The 19137-nt window shown below is 46.4% G+C and overlaps 1 protein-coding gene across 3 annotated transcripts in view; it reads left to right on the forward strand.

Annotated features, from left to right (window-relative positions):
- The first annotated feature begins 850 nt into the window (after nt 1-850).
- The window catches only part of PREX1 (phosphatidylinositol-3,4,5-trisphosphate dependent Rac exchange factor 1), a 222263-nt gene continuing 203976 nt past the window's right edge, over nt 851-19137 (forward strand). For all 3 annotated transcript variants that reach the window (XM_024207459.2, XM_024207465.2, XM_024207472.2), the window contains exon 1: nt 851-1036. In XM_024207459.2, the coding sequence (XP_024063227.1) occupies nt 884-1036 (153 nt within the window). In that variant the 5' untranslated portion in view covers nt 851-883. The remainder of the gene's footprint in view (nt 1037-19137) is intronic.

A 19137-nucleotide genomic window follows, 5' to 3' on the forward strand; every position in this document is an offset into this window, starting at 1 on the left:
ATATGGGGACGGGGTAGTTGTGTCTATCAGTGTGTCAGCTCAGCGTTATCTCTCTTCAAGCATGTGTGTGGCCGTGTCCTCCAAGTGCTGCCTTTTGTATTTATGTTTGTGTATGTGTGTATTTGCTTGTCTGTGTGTATTTTTGTTGTAATCTGTGTGTGTGCATATATTTATCCCTCTCTTCATATTTGTGTACCTCTCGGTGTGTATATTTCTTTGTGTGTTTTTATCTCCGTGTGTGTTTCTGTACAGATTTCTTTGTGTGTGTGTAGCGTGTGTGTATATTTCTCTGAGTGCGCACACATTCCTTTACCTATGTGTATTTCTCTCTGTAGCTGCGTGTGTGTGTCCGTGTATTTGTGTGTATTTCTCTGTTTGCGTGTTTATCTCGCTGTACATCTCTGTGTGTGTGTTTCGCTCCATGTGTATCTATGGGGACACTGACTGTCTGTGGCTCTAGTTGTGTGTATTTCAGTCTCTCTCCCTCTCCCTGCACTTGTACCACTGGCTGCGCCTTGCCCCCTCTCTCCCCCCCCCCTGCTTGCAGCCCTCGCCTCGGGAGCTGGGCTCAGGCCCCCTCCCTCTCCCCCGCCCGCCTCCTTCCCTCCCTCCCTCCCTCCCTCCCTCGGCGCTGGGGCTTCCCTTTCCCCGCTCCATTCAGTGCTGCCGCGGCGCGCGCTGCTGCCGCTGTCCCCGCCATGTCCCGGAGCCGAGCTCCCCCGGGCAGCCGGACTTTGTAGCCCTTCCCGGGGCGGCTACACTGGAGGCTCCGTGCCCAGCAGCGCCAGGCACCGCCCGGGGATGGAGGGAGCCTGAGTCGGCCACGGAGCAGGAAGAGCAGGCGGCACCAGCGCTCGCAGCCGGCTAGGGAGGCGACAGCACCATGGAAGCGCAGCCAGCGGGGGGCCCCACGGCCCCGGACCCCTCCGGCTGCCCTAAGGACTCGGACCGCCAGCTGCGCCTCCGCCTCTGCGTCCTCATAGAGATCCTGAGCACTGAGCGGGACTATGTGGGCACCCTGCGCTTCCTGCAGTCGGTGAGTGCTGGGGTGCAGGGCGCGGGCGGTCTCCAATGGGCACCGGCGCGGGGCAGCTGGAGCGCACGGCGCGTCCAGCCTGGGGGTCCCCAAGGCACCGGCGCGGGGCAGCTGGGAGGACACAGTAGTTTCAAGCTGGGGTCTGCCATGGGGCACGTGGGTGGGCGCCTCCTATGCAGCCCTGCTGTGCGGTGCCCACGAGGTATGCGCTCTCCCCCGGGGGGCAGCGAGTGGGTCCCAGGGACAGGGGGGCACTTGGCGCAAGTGCCCCCAGTGGACGCTGCAGCTTTGCCGGTGTGGTTTTTACAGGATGCCTATCGTGATAGTTACGCAGAGGCGTGTTCACAATACTTGAGCGGGTTGTGCAGTTAAGTGTGTGTGTGTGTGTTGGGGCGGGAGTTTGGGGGGGACACGAGTGTGTGTGTGGTCTATGTGCTTGTTGGGGCGGCGAGGTGTGTGTGGTGGGGGCGTGTGTGTGTGGTGGGGGCGGCGGTTTGGGGGGGACGACTGTGTGTGTGTGGTGTATGTGTTTGGTGGGGGGCGGCGAGGTGTGTGTATGGCGGGGGCGGGTGGGCGTGTGTGGTGGGGGGAAGGCATGCGAGCGCTTTGGAAAGAGCATTGCTAGTAGCAGCAGAATTTGGTTTAAACTAAGAAAACCCTTTAATGCAAAGTGATCTAAATGCCTCCTTCTGTAGCCCCCAGTCACAGTCACAGTGAACTCTGCTTTCCTGCCCGGAGTAGAGCGGGAGGTGGATTCATGTCTGGTGTCTTGTATGATAATGACGGGGACCTGTAAAAAAATGAGTCGCGTCCCTTTCTGGGGAGGTTCGCTTTTGCTTTAGTTTCGCTGTTGTTGAGAAGTGACTGTCTATTACACCCAGATGGAAACTCTCCCCCTCGTTGCCTGTTTTTTACTTTAACGCTAAACATAAGTATGGGATTGGGTCAGGGTGTGTCTGTCCATGCGGGGACAATTACACCCTTCCCCTGAAATTATCCTCGGACAAGTTCAGAAGTAAAAGCTCCATTTCCTTCTTTCTGAGTGTAGAAATCTGGACTTGGAATTCATCAGCATGCCACCACACTCCTGTGTAACTTTGTTAAAGGGCTTAATCGTTCATGTAAATAACCAGAGGAGCCTGCACTAAAAGTCACTAGATAACGGATGTAATTAAAAGAGAGAGAGAGAGAGAGACTAAATACACTGATTGCAGTAGCTCAAGATGCAAAGCTGGAGGAGGAATCCCTGAAGAGACCTCTAACAGATTGGAGAGGGCTGAAATTTTCTTTCTGGTGGATTGCTAGCCAGGTCCTAAATTCTGGACTCATCTAACTGGCTTATACCTTGAACCCTTTCTCAGTTGTTCTTTCTGGCAGGTTTGTCTGTTTTTTTTTTTTTTTTTCAGTTTGGCTGCAGGGTTTTTCAGCATCTCCTAAGTGGCAAATTGCCTAACATAAAAGATAAATGAAAAGACTGTGGTTGCTTTATGAGCTGGTACCTACTTAAATCCTCCTTTTCTCTCACAAATGGTTGAACACAGGAAGAGTCTGTACATTTTGAAAGCTCCCAAATACAATCAGTTTGATTAATTTAAAAACACAATTCTATTTCAGTTTGACAGGCTTCTCTAAAATGCTACAAGTTGCAAAACTGCCCCCAGCCCCAGACATAACAAAACAAAAAACTCAGAGGAAAAACTCCTCTGTCCTAAGTACTGAATTTGCAATTTTGTCATCTGCAGGCTGGAATGTCAGTCACTGGCAAGATCCAGCTGAGTGTATTTTAGCTTCAACATGTACAGTTCAATGCCTATTCAGTCTCATTAGTGGGATTTTCATTTATTTAAAAAAGTAGCAAATTTATTTATTGTCATTAGTTTTCAAGACAGCAGTAGCGATTACTATGCCTTATGTAATGGAAGGGGGAAAACATTGACAGAGGCACTTTATTCCATTTCCACATTTCAGAACAGAGCAGCAGGCAGTCTTTGTCTTTCACCATCGTTCTGTGCTGCACTGGCTGCTGCTGGGTGTTGATTGGCTTGGGTATTAGCTTGGGAGGTTTGGTTGTTACAATATAACCTTACCCCACTGAAAAGTTTGAGTTGAAGTAATGATATTTGAATCCAGGCCTGGAGGATGGATTAGATAACCTAACAGGTCTTTTCCACTTGTAGGTCCTGATTCAGGAAAGCACTTAAGCATGTGCTTAACTTTAAGCATGTGTTTAAGTGCTTAAGTTCTGTCCCTAATATGGATGATTTCCTGAGTCGGGCCTAGTTTGTATGGGTCAGATTCTGCCCTGGTTACCCCCTACGCAGCCCCCTACAAATATTTGAATGGCATGAGCACCTATAAGGGAGAAGAATTATGTAGTGTGGAGCATGAGGGTAAAACTAGGAGTAATGAGGTGAAACATTAAGATGACGATAGGAATGAATATCCTATTAGGCTGTGGAATATCCTCTCCAGGGAAGTTGTGGAAGTTCCATGACTTGGTGACTTGGTACTTTCAATACTTGACTCCCCAAGCACTAAAAAATGAGAGCTGTAATATTTTGGTCTAATTCTGGTTGTGGGGCTTGGAGTGGAGGTGAGTGGGCAGTGTTTAGTGGCCTGTGATATGCAAGAGGTCCAGACTAGATGATCTGATGTTCCTTTCTGGGCTTAAACTCTGTGACTGTGACTTTAGTGCAGGGAACAATCTGCACTGGTTCCCACATCTAGGATAATACGCTCTGTGGAGTCAATGGGATTGCATGGGGTTGTAGGGCAAGGATTTTGCCCTATGGCTCTATTAAAAACAAGAGATGACCCTGTGCTCCCAAGTACAAATCCCTTGGTCCACTTTATTCCTTTTTCCTTCTCTTGGTCCTTTGATAGTATTGCTTAAGAACTGCTACTTCCCACCTGTCGGTCTGATCCTCCACTGCCTGGCACTGTGTGTGACCAGTCATTTACCCCTGTGTAAAGTGAGCATAAACTGCTGCCATTCTGAGGGACGTACCCAGTTAACATTCAAGTATTGTTGAGGAACATGTGAGGCTTCACTGGATGCTGTGAATTTTATTGTCATCAAGTGGATTTCTATATGCATTAGAAGTTATTGGCCCAATTGGAGCAAAAGTCTGTGCAGTATTCTCACTGTGCAAACCCACAGAAACTCATTTTCCTTGTCTGAGGCCAACTTGTTCACGTCAGTGCTTAACAGGAGAGACACAAGGGCCGGGGGAGCACAGTTCTCTTGGTTACTAACATTAAATATGAATTTGATAAATACAAGAGGGCTAAATCCTGCCATCTTTATTCAGGCAAAATTATCAGTGGGAGTTTTTCCTAAATAAGGACAACACAGATGGGCCTAGAAGGAAGTTAGGCAGAGGGAGTCTGTGCCCCCTGTTAAACATTCACCATTCAAGCCCTAGTTCTCATTGAGTATTCTCAATAAACAATGTTTTAAAAAGCAAACAACACAATTCTATGGGTTTATTCACAGTGTTGACACAGCCATCTACCAGCAACCTCCTTGTCTTCCCTGGTAATGTAAAGGAATCTCATGGGTATTTGATGTTATGGATTTGCCAATAAATCAAAGTAACTAAGAGCATTTTTATCTCTTTTAGAAAGACTTGTATATGGTCATGTAGCAGTAAGGGAAAGGATTTTTGTTTTTTTGGTGCTTAGAGACCTTTTCCCCCTAAGCTAGGTGGGGGTCCCTATACACACAGAGGCCGAGCCTTTATTTGCTTTGTATAAAAGATTCTATGGCCTTTATTTTGCTTCCATGGCTCAGTCAAGTGGACATCAAGGAAGTTATAGAATGGAGCGTCTTTTAGGTTCCCAACAAAAACGGTGACAGTCACCATGGAAAACTGTTGGATTTTTTCCTCCTGGGGAATAAGAAGATGTACTTGAAAGGGGCATTTGATCTAAGGTGTCAAGCCTCAACTATTTATGTATCTAAATAAAATATATTTCATTTTTAAAGTAACTGACCCAAAATAATCATATACGTGAAATGCCAATGTTCTGTGTTATTGATAATACTTTAGAATCTAAGATTATTCAATCTGGCAAGATATAAAATATTTAATGAATTTTTCACCAATTAGCCATTGGTTAACTTTTTGCATTTCATTGAGTTTTGGACAATGAAAAGAGTCTCCAGCCAGTTTTGTCCCTGTCTTGTCTTGTTTCTGGAACTCCAGTAGAAGGTTGCATTATGTTATGTTTCAGAATCCTGGATGGGGAGATTTATATAAAACCAACAACTTATCATCACATTTTTTTCAAGTTCTCACAAAAATGCTCCTATTCACTTTAATTGCAGGAATTTTATTTTAACAAAATCTAGAATTTCAACCTATCCTATCAATCAATAGCACCCCTTTAATGTCCTTTTAACTATCCTTCTGAGCCTGCAAAGCCTATAATTTCCTTAAACTAAGGGCTACCACCCTGAATAAAAAGTCAAAGTTTTCTTCTGGGCAATCCCCCACCATTGAACTATGGCTACGGATTTGATCATGAATGTGGATGTGTATCGTTGTACCACCTTTCTTATCTGCCTATCTGCTCCATACTCCTAAGCAGGCACGGTACTGCAATGTACAAGAATCCTGCTATGTAAGGCTACATCTGCACTACAAGCTAGAGGTGTGATTCCCAGTTCACCTAGACATATTTGTGCTAGCGCTCACCAGGGCTACTGCATACTGAAAGTAGTAGTGTAGCTGGATAGCCTGGGCAGTGGTAGCAGCAGCAAAGGCTAGCCACGCTGCATGCATACCCAAGGAGTTCAGGCAGGTTTGTACTCAGTAGGGCTAGTCCCATGCTGCTTCTGCCCATGCCAGTGCGGCTACAGTGCTATTTTTAGTGTGCTAGCTCAGAGTAGAGCTAGCATGATTATGTCTACATGAGCTGGGAATCACATTAGTTCATAGTGTAGACATAGCCATAGCGTAAAGCATTAGACGATCAGGACCCTACTCTGCAAATATCTACACACATGAGTAACTTAACTTTACTCACACAAGTATAAGTTTATAAAAGCCATTTGTGGTGTAGATGGGACCAAAAGTTTCCATCAACAACTCTTTAAACCATCAGTGAGGCATTTGAGAGGGAGAAAGTGAAAATCTGAGGATGCCAATGTAGTTAAAGGAATATTGATCAAATAGGAGATAAAATGGAAAACATGTCAAAGGCTAATGGAACTTTACTGAAAGTTACCGGTGGCATAAGATGGGCTTCAGAGAGAGAGTTTTATCCTTGGTGTCTGCTGAGATCGTAAACCATAAGAATTTTCAGAGTCTCCAGAACCTAAAAAGATTCAATTAATTCGTTCCCTCACTGCTGCCTGATTTAACTTTCTTCACTGTGATTTGGAAAGGCTTCTCTAGGTCCTGTGCTCTGTGTGACAAATTAAAAAGCTGTGATCAAAGGCTTATGTGAAAATCCAATGATAATCTCAATCCAGTGCCCAGCTGGGTACACTCCAAACCCACCATCTCAGTTGGTACTATGGCAGCCTTGCTGGCATTCCCACCAGAGAGGCCAAGAATGGAATAGATCATTGAGACTGGGCTATTGTCTTTGAGGCTGAGGCATGTTGGCTGGGCACTGCTGTTGCTCATAGAATCATAGGACTGGAAGGGACCTCGAGAGATCATCTAGTCCAGTCCTCTGCACTCATGGGCAGGATTAAGTATTATCTAGACCATCCCTGACAAGTGTTTGTCTAACCTGCTCTTAAAAATCTCCAATGATGGAGATTCCACAACCTCCCTAGGCAAGTTATTCCAGTGCTTAACCATCCTGACAGGAAGTTTTTCCTAATGTCCAACCTAAACCTCCCTTGCTGCAATTTAAGTCCCTTGCTTCTTGTCCTATCCTCAGGTTAAGAAGAACAATTTTTCTCCCTCCTCCTTGTAACAACAACCTTTTATGTACTTGAAAACTGTGATCAGTCTTTTCTTTTCCAGACTAAACAAACCCATTTTTTTCAATCTTCCTTCATAGGTCATGTTTTCTAGCCCTTTAATCATTTTTGTTGCTCTTCTCTGGACGTTCTCCAATTTGTCCACATCTTTCCTGTAATGTGGCACCCAGAACTGGACACAATATTCCAGTTGAGACCTAATCAGCGCGAAATAGAGCAAAAGAATTACTTCTCATGTCTTGCTTACAACACTCCTGCTAATACATCCCAGAATGATGTTCGCTTTTTTTGCAACAGTGTTACACTGTTGACTGATATGCAGCTTGTGATCCACTGTGACCCCCAGATCCCTTTCTGCTGTACTCCTTCATAGGCAGTCATTTCCCATTTTGTATGTGTGCAACTGATTGTTCATGCTGTACCTAGTCTGTGGATAAAGAGAAGTCTTCATTCGCCAGCATTGTCCATCTTACAGCAGCACTAAAATTCACTACCAAATTCAAAGAAAACAAGAAAGCTGTGTTTGTTAGAGTTCTGTATATTCACTTCCAAAAATCCCTAATCAAAGCTGCAGCATTGCAATTATGAAGGGCCAGATATTTGGTAAGGGAGACCTGAAAGCCGGCTTAGAAATGCATTTGCAATTCCATGCATGCTCATTTACTATGACTCCAAGAGCAAACCAAATATTGGTGCCCACAAATAGTTAGCTAGAAATCATTATTTATGTGTTCATTCGGCCAATTTGCCAGTGTAAACATCTGATCTGCATGTGGAACTGTCATAACTGCATGAACCCCATCTCCCACTGCAAATGTTATGTAGGTAGCCTATTGTACTATACACATTTCTGTACACACCTTGAACGTCACTAAACATTGAGCCCTCACTTATGCTTGTAGCTAGCACAATTGTGCCTGAAATCAGGAAATTGCAAGGATATATGGCTAAGTTGTGCCCAGCTTGTATGAAAATCTGGTTCCACATTTCATCTTTGTAAAGTCAAATCACTAACTTGTAACATTTGACAGAATATACTTTCTGGTCACTATGAGCAACTGTTGTGTGTATTGTGGTGGCATGAGAATAATTTTTAAGTTAGACTGTCCCTATCTAAGGCAGGTTTCATGTAGGGTAAGTATTTGCACCTGACCTATTTTTAGATCAAAGTATTATACAATCTTTTTTGATAGAATATAGACGTCTTTCTCCATCTTATCATTTGTGTAAATGTGATATGTTAGCACACGTGCCATCACATAAATTAGCCCACATTCTACAGACTCAAAATATTTTTGTTCTGTACCCTGTAGGATTTTCTGTTATTTGCTTTGCGTTGTAATCAATCTGGTATCTCTGAATTCTGCACTCCACCCATCTCAAGAGGTAACAGGCAGAGGTGTTTTTCATATTTTCACCAGCTGGTTTGCATTCAGGATCAGTGCTTTGGGGTTCAGAGTCAAGAAAACACATTTGTCTCAGAGGTGTGGTATGGTTTCCTGCCCTGCCCTGTTCTACGCCTGTTTCAGGTTCAATAGATGCAGATAAGCTCTGCCTGCAGGAAGGCGTACCCTGTGGTTTAGGTAACTGTTGTTTCTTTGCTCTAAGGGCTGGTCTACACTTACCCCCCAAATCGAAGTAAGGTACGCAAATTCAGCTACGTGAATAACGTAGCTGAATTCGACATACCTTACTTCGACCTTACCGCGGTTCAGACGCGGTCCACACGCGGCAGGCAGGCTCCCCGTCGACTTCGCGGTACTCCTCTCGCTGAGCTGGAGTACCGCAGTCGACGGGGATCACTTCCTGGTTCGATTTATCGCGTCCAGACCAGACGCGATAAATCGAACTCGGAACTTCGATCCGCAGCCGTCGAACTAACCGGTAAGTGTAGACTAGCCGGGGAGCGAGAGGGAGCGGGGAAAGGAACTCACTGGGAAAAGATCTAAATTAGCATGGCTGTCCTCTGGTTTCTGGGGATCAGCGCCATGTGCTTATGTATTGCTACAGTGTATGTGAGAGGCACTCAGATTTATTTATTTTCCTTTTGAAAATCATTACCATTCTCAATGTTGCTAACTCTTAAGATTTTTTTTTTGAGAGGGAGTCTCATATTCAGCATTGTTTTTAAAGCTCCAGCTCATGGAGTTGTATAAATACATGGGAATCTCTGCTTTCATTTAAAAAAAAAAAGTTTCTAGCCCTCCAGGTTCCGGAGAAAAGCTTGAAAACGTGAAGCGATAGCCCTCTTCCAGAAGGCAAAAGAAAAAACTCCCAAGTGTATTATTCTTTTTTAAATCCCATGATTTTTTTTAGGGGCCTGACTCATGGTGCTTGAACGTTTGGGGTTGGCAATGCTTCATTCTGTTAGTTAAAGAGATTTCCCTTCTCAGAAGAGTCCTCCCTTCCAGTCTGGGTAAGTTCCCAGCAAAATTGACTGTTAAGGACTAGGGCTTAAAATGCTACAGTGGTGCCACTGTAGTGGTTCAGTCTAGATACTGTAGACAGTATAATCCACTTTCCTGAAAGGCGGTAGCTAGGTTGATGGAAGAATTCTTCCATCGATTTAGCATTGTCTACACAAGAACTTAGGTCAGCTCAGTTATGCCACTTGGGGTGTGGATTTTTCACCCCCCCGACTGATGCAGTTAAACCAACAGATAGAGAATGAGGGAGAGATTCAGGGCTGGTCTATACTGAAAACTTGGGGCGTGAGAAATCCACACCTTTGGCAGGCATAGCTGTGTAGATCTAGCCCCCGGTGTAGACAATGCTAGTTACCATCTCTCGGGGAGGTGGATTAACTACAGCAATGGGAGAATCCCTCCTGTTGCTGTAGGTAGCGCTCCAGCTGTGCTGCTGTAGTGTTTTAGAGGTAAATCCTCAAATCACTCTGGGTGCTGTAGGCAGCAGCTGAGCCATTGGAGGCAGTCTGTATTTTCCACTGCAGAAAGCAACCTGAATGTAGGGAATGAAACAAAAGCAATTAAAAACAGACAAACCACCCAACCCCAGTGCAAACACCTGTTTCTTCAGTCAGTATCTCAGCTGATATAAATCAGGGTAGCTCAGTTGAAGTCAGTGGAGCTCCACTAGTTTTCTCCTGCTGAGGATCTGGCTCATAATGTCCTAGCAGCAATGAAAGGGTTATTAGGAAAAAAGAATAGGATAAAACATTCCCCTTACCTCTCCCTCTCCCCTCTCCTTCCTGCTGAATTGATGTACCAAGGATAAAAGAGGTGTACTTCTGAAGTGTGCACTAGCATGTCTGAAAGGGAGGAGAAAGAGAATGGAAGGGATTAGCTTTTTCCCATGGTATCTTCATGCCTTTCAGATGTTTCCAGTGCCTCCTATGGAACTCATCTTTTGTAGTTCAGAGCATGGTACTCCAGAGGCTGAATCATGTTGATGTTAATGATACTGAGCTCTCTATGTGTCATGGAGCTGAGAGATCCCTACAATTTTTACTTGTTTCGATGTGCCAATAAGTGGCTTCCTCTCACCCTCCTTCTATAGCATAGCTTGGAAGGCAACAGCGTATAGTCTAAAGGAGGGGTAGTCCTTTTTTTGTGTGTCAAGACTCAAATGTCTTGGTCAAGGTATAGACAAAGGGCAGACTCCAGAGAAACATTTTCCACACAGCAATAGCAATAATGATAATAGGTAAATAAGTAAAAAGATTTTGCGGTCCGTTCAAAAGCTTCTGGGTCCGGATTTGGCCCGCAGTCTGCCTACTGAGTGCCCCTGGTCTAAAGGGTTAGAACAGGAGATTGTGAACCAGGAATCCAGATCTTGGTAAGTGTTTCTCCATCTGCAAAATGGGGTGAATAATACCTACCTTGCGGGGTGCTGTGAGACTTTGTTAATTAAGATGTGTAAAGGTGCTGCAGATGTCTTGGATGAAGGGAGCTGTGTAATTACTATGTATTATTATTGCTTTCTAATAAAGTCTCCTTTATGGCATAGACATGATGGATAGAATAGCAGAGCCCCGCCTAGCGCAGAGCCTAGATTTGACCAGATACATCCTACCCTGTTTACTACAATCTGCCCAGAAGTGATCTCAGACTGCTCAGCTCATGACATTGGGGACTGCGGATTGGTCCAAAAGGAGCCAAAAAGTCAGCCAAAGGGACACTTAAACTGTGATTATATTTGTGTGTGGGATGGGGGTTATTTCACAGAATGCAGCTTGGAAAACTCTCTTTTTTTTATTTGCTGTTATAAACAGTAGATGGCACATGGATGGAGCCCTAAGATCTCACTCAGGATCTGATTTGTAGGAGCACTAAGCACCCAGAACTCCAGTTGAAGGCAAGATGAACTATAGGTGCTCAGCACCTCTGAAGACCAGGCCATCACCTCTTAATCTGAGTGACCAAACAGAGCAGGCCCTGCCCTTAAAATGCCATCTCAAGTGTGATGTAAGGGGTGTGCCCAGCTCACCCTGCCCTACCACACCTTCCTGCATGAACAGGACTCAAGGAAAGAGAACTGGAACCCCTAATTCTACTGAGCTGCATATAGCCCATGGGACCGTTGCGTGCTAAAAACACCCCTGAACTAATTGTTGTGTACAGTCTATTTGTCACCAGTTCACTACCAGATATGCCAATTTGGTGGGGATTAACCCATCATTTCTCTTGTTCTCCTTGGTTCATTCCAGCCCAATGCACTCCTGACCCTTGTTGTGGTTTATCTCAACCCCACTGTCCTTGTGCTCGCCACCTCCACAGATCAAGGTGTCTAAGCTGAATATAGTTCTGCTGTGTGCCTGAAGACCATTATTTATCCCTCCCCTGAATTGCAGTAACCAGCAATCTGCCCTTTTGCCATTCAATCCTTCCCCTCGCTACAAGGATGCCAGTGGTTTGATCATGTGTCATTATAAGGGGGCAGGGAGCAGAGAATAGTTCTATGGTTTCCCCGCCACTCTGGTGCCTGTGCAACTAATCTCCTTTGCAGAAGCATCACAGCAGCTGGGTGAGTGCAAGTGAGGGGCAGAGACCCTGGGCTCTGACAGGAAAGGACATGTGGATAGAAAAATAAAACAAACCACTAATAGTGAAGATGCTTCTGGCTCCCTTCCCTGGCACATGATTTGAGTGAACACCTCTGCCTATATGGCTGAAGGCAGGGAACATCCAATTCCTGGCTTCGCATGACGGGAAACTGTTGTTATCCATTAAGAATATTTTGCTTTCTATAGATAACGAGAGGGATCACATTTTTCCTATGCTTTCAAATGGGTTTATTATTCTTCATCTCTTGCCCTAAACTGGTTACGGTTGCTGTGTTCCATGAGCAGAGGTGATGCATATTGGGTGGGCTATGCGATCCTGTAATTTTTATATATATCATAGCAAATCAGTCATGTTTTTAAAAGGCCTACTCTATTTTTGTGGGCACAGATTTTGCACCTACAATTTTAAGACAGTTTATTGCTTGTGCCAGTGCTAGCATTGTAGATGTGTGAGTGTCTGATTTGCAGCAGCATTCTAGTACTTAGACATACAGGGTGAGATTCTGTGTTGTGCTGCTAGGCACAACATAGATCTCACAGCCCGGGGGAAGGGGATAAGGCAACTTTTGTTCTCTCCTGATCCAGAGGCTGAAGGGGCCCTGGTGTAACTTAGTCTGGGGGTTGTCCATATTACAGCAGCCTCCTGGGGCTGCCCTATGGGCTATCACCCAGTGCAGAATGTGTGCAGCACTATGGGGCTGTAGCCCAGCCCCAGCACACCTCCTGTACCAGGGCTTGCAGAGAGGTCGTCAGAGGAACCCACAGGGCCTGTGACGGAGGAATCGTCCCCTGACTTTTAAGGCCTTTTTCTGCTTCCTTCTGGCATGAAGGGGCCAGTGTGGGGAGGAAGATTTCACCTTGAAATGGGAGAATTTGCAGCCACAGTTAAATGTAGTCAGAAAAGCACATCTGCAAAAGTTGGGTTCCTTTTTCAAGGTCGTCTCCTTAAACTGTACTTGTCTTTGTCTCACCTGCCCTCAGTACTAGTTGCAAAACCTAATATTTGATGTTTTAAGGAGCAGAGTGCTCCCCAGTGAAGTGTGTCTGTACTCATCCAAATGAGTCTGGGTGACAGGTGAAACCTGTCAAAGTAGCAGCTAAAAAATAAATAATTTCTGGTGCCTGCCTGTTGTTTCCCTTCAGGCAATTGGAAGGAAATACAAGAGAACTAAAAACAAGGGTAGTTTCTGAAATTCCCTGCACCTACTGACATCTTGGGTTTTTCTTGTCATCCTCGGAGCTAGGTTCTTTATCTGAGCTGGGTTTTTTGCTGGCAGGTGCCTCACAGCAGCCGTCACAACCATTTTTCAAATATGAGATATAACTCCTGTGGCTCTTGGAATCTGTTGTCCAGTGTCAGAAGGTCTACGTGGGTTGCCAGTGGAGAAATCAGCTGAAACGCATTGACGGCCCAGATATGTTCTGCTACTCTCCATAGCTTTGACCTCCATCAAGGACCATCACCACCTTCCCCATCACAAAAATTAAATCCAGTAACGGAGAAGAGCAGAAGTTTTGCAGAGACCTCATTTGACCTCTGAGTTCTTGCCTGCGCCTTCTAGGGATTAGCAGATAAAACCACAGGCACCGGCTTCCAACTTTCCCCGGGGGTGCTCAACCTCTGCTCAGTCCCAGGCCCTGCCCCCACTCCACCCTTTCCCCCAAACCCTCACCCCGCCACGCCTCTTCCCATCCAGTTCCGCCCCCTCCCCCAAGCGCGCCCCATCCCCGCTCCTCCTCCTCCCTCCCAGCGTCTCCTGCATGCCGTGGAACAGCTGATCTGCGGTAGGCAGGAGGCACCGGGAGGGAGGGGGAGAAATTGATCAGTGGTGCCGCCAGTGAGCGGGAGGTCCTGGAGGGAAGGGGAGGAGCTTGGCTGCCAGTGGGTCCCACACACGCTGCTATTTTGGAGAGACTTTTGATTTGCTAGTAACAGTTTTCATGATAGCAAAAAAATCTGTCTTGTCAGTGAAATCTCTGTAATCGTCACAGACTGTTCTCTCTCTTCCCCCCTCTCTGGCTACATGACATGATGGTTCCTCCTCAGCCGACTTTCAGCTGTGAAAAAGCCAGAGCCTTTTGTTTTGTGCTTTGGATGACAGGAAAGAATGTGCAGTTCATTAGTGCTGCCCGCTTACTCCCAACCTCTTTGTATTGTGGTGGGACACTTAATCCATGTTTACACAGCAGTATTTCTGTTAAATGCCCTGAATTGACAGAATTGTTAAATGCCTTCATTAATATAATCAGTTAGGTGGTGCTGTTTTAGGGCACATGAAGGCCAGTTGGATTAAAGAGCTAAAAAGCAGGGGCAGGGCACAGTCATCATCTTGGATTTTAACTGTTGTTTTCTTTCTCTGGGGCTGGGGTGGTTCCTGTCTATCCATTTCCAGTTTTTCCCTGTAATTTACATTCTGTGCTCCAGCTCACACTAAAGCAACCATCCTTCTGTCCTCAGAGCATAGGCTAGGACTATGATTCCCTCCTGGAGTTCCCTTAGTATCACTCCTTATTTATTTGCAAGGGTTGCCTTTTAGTATCTGAAGTGTTCCTTGGGATGAGTGCAACATTCCCAGCCCCTACCAGTCAGAGACTGGGGCAGAGGATTGAAATGCCCAACAATGTCAGTTCTTAATCAGCCACAAAGCAAGAAGCAGTGCTTTTATGTAGGGGCTGCGTTTGCTGCCTCTGCAGCTCTCCCATTCCGTTCTGGACCATAAATTGAGGCCTGGTCTCACGAGTGCATCCAACACTGTAGTTGTGACCTGAACAGAATCGTGAACTTTCATCTAGCTGCAGATCAAAGGCCTGACTGGGACCTCAGCCTTGCCTCCTGTGGATGTGAGTGAGTCACGTTGCTAGGGCGAGTCAGACCTGGTGGCAGAACTGGATGGCGAAAGAACCCCCGGGAGATGTCATTGTCCAAAATGCCTTGCTGATGATCATTCCCTCCTTCCCCCGCTGTAGAAGCCACTTTCTTGGTGAAGCCTCAGGAACCCTTTGAACTGCAGATGCCAACAAACCAGAGTGAGAGAAAACAGCCCTGTGGCTGTGCTCCTTCCCTCTTCCGCTGGGAAATGCAGAGCCCTCCTCATTAGGAGTATAACCCCCTGCTTACACAGCTGATAGCCAGATGTCAGGCCATAAGATAGTGATTGCCAGCGGCTGACTGGCAGCTCTGATAGGCCACTGGAAGCCTGATGACAGAAAGACAGGGTCTGACCCCTCTTCCCCAGCACCAGTCTGCAGCACAGGGACTTATGAACTGGTTGGCAGCCTGATTCTGTACAATGCAGAGAAAAGCTCCAGCCCGCCACTTCCTTTATTGCTTTGATTGTGGAAAAGGCAGTCGATTTCTGCACCTCAGTCATTTTGGGGTTAGGCCAGGTTTCCCAAGGCGATGTTGGAGAGGGCGTGGAGTGTTGAGCTGTGGAATCATTTATGTTCATGTAAGCCTTTGGTTGCTTAGTGGACTGGAGCTTATCGACTTCCTGCAGCAGGTCATTACTGAGGGACCATATCAACTACACAGAGGAGCCTGATTCATCCTTGCTGTAACTCCATTGACTTCAGTGGCCCAGAGAGTGAAATTTCACCCTGTCTCAAGTTTTCACCCTGGCCTCCATTTTTGCACTCCCAGTTTTGCACTTGCAGATCCCTGATCTTTGCAGACAAGTTGGATTGTGCTTCACAAAGTGTCTAGTTTGCCTATGTAAAATGGATGCACATCCACTTTTTCAGGCACTGTCATTTATCCCTGCAAAAACAGAGGCTAATTGCTGTTCAGCTGGCCCCAAAAAATGAATTCGACAAAGAGAGGGCTATGCTTTACATCCAGACAATTGGAACTTTCCCCCCCCTGTGAGTCATCAGTTGTTCAGTTGCCAGTGTTTAGGGACACATTTTCCAAGGCTCCATATAGCCCATGTTAGGTGCACAGTTATCTGATTTGGGCATGCAATTGGATGCATGTGTAAATGTTTTGCTTGCACTAATCAGAGTGCTGGAGGAAGTGTGTGGTGTGGTGTCCTGGGTGTGGTGTTCTGTCCCGTCTAGTGGCACCGAGGCCACTTAGAGAGAGCGATAAAATGAGTCTGCTCTACAGCCTTAGCTAACAAGCAGGTGGCTTTTAGCTCACGCAGTAGAGGCTCATGCACTAAGATCAAGAGGCCCCAGGTTCAATCCCGCCTACTAACGACCGGGGTCTGTTGGCATTAAGAAGCACTTGATATTGCAGGACCGTTTGGGTTGAGTGGCACAGGCCCACCTCCTTCCAGTTGCTATATCCTGCACACGTCTGCCATAAGTGCTACTACTGACAGCTCTGAGAGTGTTCTGCCAGTGTGCCTCAGGCCCGCCCAGGAGGGACGACTTCTACAGAGAAGACGATAGCTCGGTCTTTATGCCTGTTGATCCTCACTGCTGAGACTGCCAACATGATGTGGACATGAAACAGACTGAAACCAAACCCATTTTACATAGGGGCCACTGCATGGCCAACAGATGTTAACTATGGAACTAGGCTGGGTTTGAACCAGGGTCCTAGAGATAAACTCTAAATCCCCTGAGACATCAAGTTGTCCACAATAAATCATTCTAAGGCTAGCGCTGTCATCCTGGCAGTTTTGCGTGGCTGCTGTTAAAGGCCCGCTAGCATTGCTTTAGGAAACTCTTGTGGTAACTCTTGGTGACCCCTGATAGGATAAAGGAGGGAAATGCTTGTCTGGAAAGACAGAGAGTGGCATAATAAGTTGTGCTGTGGCTTTTCCAGCAGCCTGGATAAGGTAATGCCAAGGGTCTCCAGAATGGGTTGTGAGGGTGAAGGGAGTGGATAATGATGGGAGTTCCCTGCTCTTGAGAGGGGACTCTAATTGATAGGGGCCCAAGGCTTAGGAATGGAGTGCTAATAAGGGGTCTGCACTTTACTGCGTTCTTATCTCAGCTAGGTGGGTGAGTTTCAGTGATGCAGCAAAGAGCCTCTGGCCCTATGGGATTCGCTGCCTAACCTGACTACTTTGAATTCATCACCTCACTGGAGCCATTTGCTCGAGTGTTGTTACTGGGTGGTGAGGGTAGCCCCTCTCCTTTCCTTTGAAGGGGCAGATACAGAAGGTTGTAAAACTTTTGATCTTGCAAAAATGCTGCGCTCTCTGGTAGCTAGCAAAAATCTAGTCAAAGTTGTTGGTGGCATTCACGGAGCAGCTGCAGACAGTGGAGTGCTGCTTCTCAGACATCAGTTGAACATCATTTTGGAGTTGAAAAATCCACAGTGGGACAGGCTATCTTAACACAGGTGTGCAGGGCCATTAATTGTCTCCTGCCAGGCAGGACTGAGGTGGAGCGGCTGTCTGCTGCGTTTTAACAGCCAGGCACAAGGGCTATTAGAAGAGCTCAATATGGAGCTCTGCAGCCAGTGGCCACAGTAATGTGGTGTAGTGGGCTGTGCTCTTCCCGGACCTGAAGTTATGGGGCCTGCTAGGAATTGTGTGTTGGTTGTTTAGTTGCATGAAACAAGCATTGGGCAATGGCACTGAATGCTGGCACTGCTTTCCACAGGTTGTGGTGGTTTTGGCTGAAATCTCACTCTTGAGGGTAACAAAGGCACAGAGAGCACAGCTGCTGCTGGCATCCGAAAGCCACCCAGGCCCGTATGCCACTAGCCTGTTTACTGCAATGGTGCCTGCCAAAGTGATCCCAGAGTGGCATGGGAAAGTGTCCTACCGCGGCGGAAGAAATAAGGCAGCCCTCCCCAGAAACCTTTGGCAGTGGATTGCAGAGTACCTCCATGAATGTTTCATCGAGATCTCTCAGGAGGATTCAAAGGACATCCCTGTGTACATAAACAAGATACACAGCATGCCCCCCCGCCTAACTCTACACGGGAATGGAAAGCAGATAACGGCTCCACCTCACTTTGTTGTACACCCTACCTCTTCTAGTATGAGTACATTACTGAAAAGTCGATAGAAAAAGGAAAGAACAACAGGGGAACATTTCCCAAGAAAGCTTCAGAGTTGCGTCCACTGTAAGCTTGCAACTGACGGAGGCGTGATCCTTCAAGAGAAACAGAAAAGGGGTGGATCAGAAATCACAGAACTTGGCCCCTATGCTGCCTCCAGATATAAACAAGGCACTCACTGCATGTGCAAACATTCCTATAGTGCACACACAGCTCCCTGTCCGTGCCTGTGCATGGCTATTAGCCAAATGAAGCTGAGAGGCCAAGTGGCCCGAACAGTTGAACTGAGCTGAACAGAGCAAATCAGTGTTGCAGGCCATTTGGGCAGGAAGGTGCTCTCTTCTCTTGAACCTTTGCCTGGATGGTGAAATACACCGCAGGGCACAGGGTTTGTACAAAGTCCCTTTGGACCATTTAAGTCCTATTAAGCCCTTAATGTGGATCTTCAGTGGTGCATAGAGCCTTGTGCAGGCCCTGTACACAGGGCTGAATTTCTACTTTGGAGTACAGATTAAGCACAGATAACCTTTATATTTAGAATCTTCACAAGCTGTGTTCCGGGGGAAATAGCAGCAGGTGTCATCAGTCACTGCAGCCTGGAGGGTGAGGTGAACTGTGCTGATACTGCACTGCAGGACACAAAACCAAATGCAGAATTTCATGTCACAGGCTCTGGTTTAAAATGCAGCTGGGCTTTTAACTGGGCCGGACCTGCAGCTTTGTCTTTAGGCTGAGAATCTGAGCTTTCCAGTGCACCCAAACTCCAGGCTTACCCTTGCCTGTCCAGTGGCCTGCAAAGCCTTTGTACAAGCTCTGAAGGAAGAAAGTCCTGTCCCACACATTTTTTACATCTTCTCACATTCCTCCTTTTCTATGCTTGCCATCAGTACCAACACTATACGCAGGACATTCCAAAGTAACCATCGTTCGAGATAGAGGGCAGGGGAAGAGAGATTTTGAAAGAAAAATGAACCGATGAAGCTGCAACAGAGGGGAAAGCTCTTGTACTAAAAGTAACCAGAAAGGAGGTTGATTCTGGATGAATGGAAGGAGTAGGAAGGGAGAGAGGAGATCTGTGAGATTACTGGAGTAAGTAAATGGATGGCTATGGAAGCATTTAATAAAGCCTTTTGCTATTCACTAATTATTATGGTGCCCTATAAAAACTCAGCTGTGAG

The sequence above is a fragment of the Terrapene carolina genome, unplaced genomic scaffold (genome assembly GCF_002925995.2).
Source record: "Terrapene carolina triunguis isolate 2854851 unplaced genomic scaffold, T_m_triunguis-2.0 Scaffold130, whole genome shotgun sequence".
Taxonomy (NCBI): domain Eukaryota; kingdom Metazoa; phylum Chordata; order Testudines; family Emydidae; genus Terrapene; species Terrapene triunguis.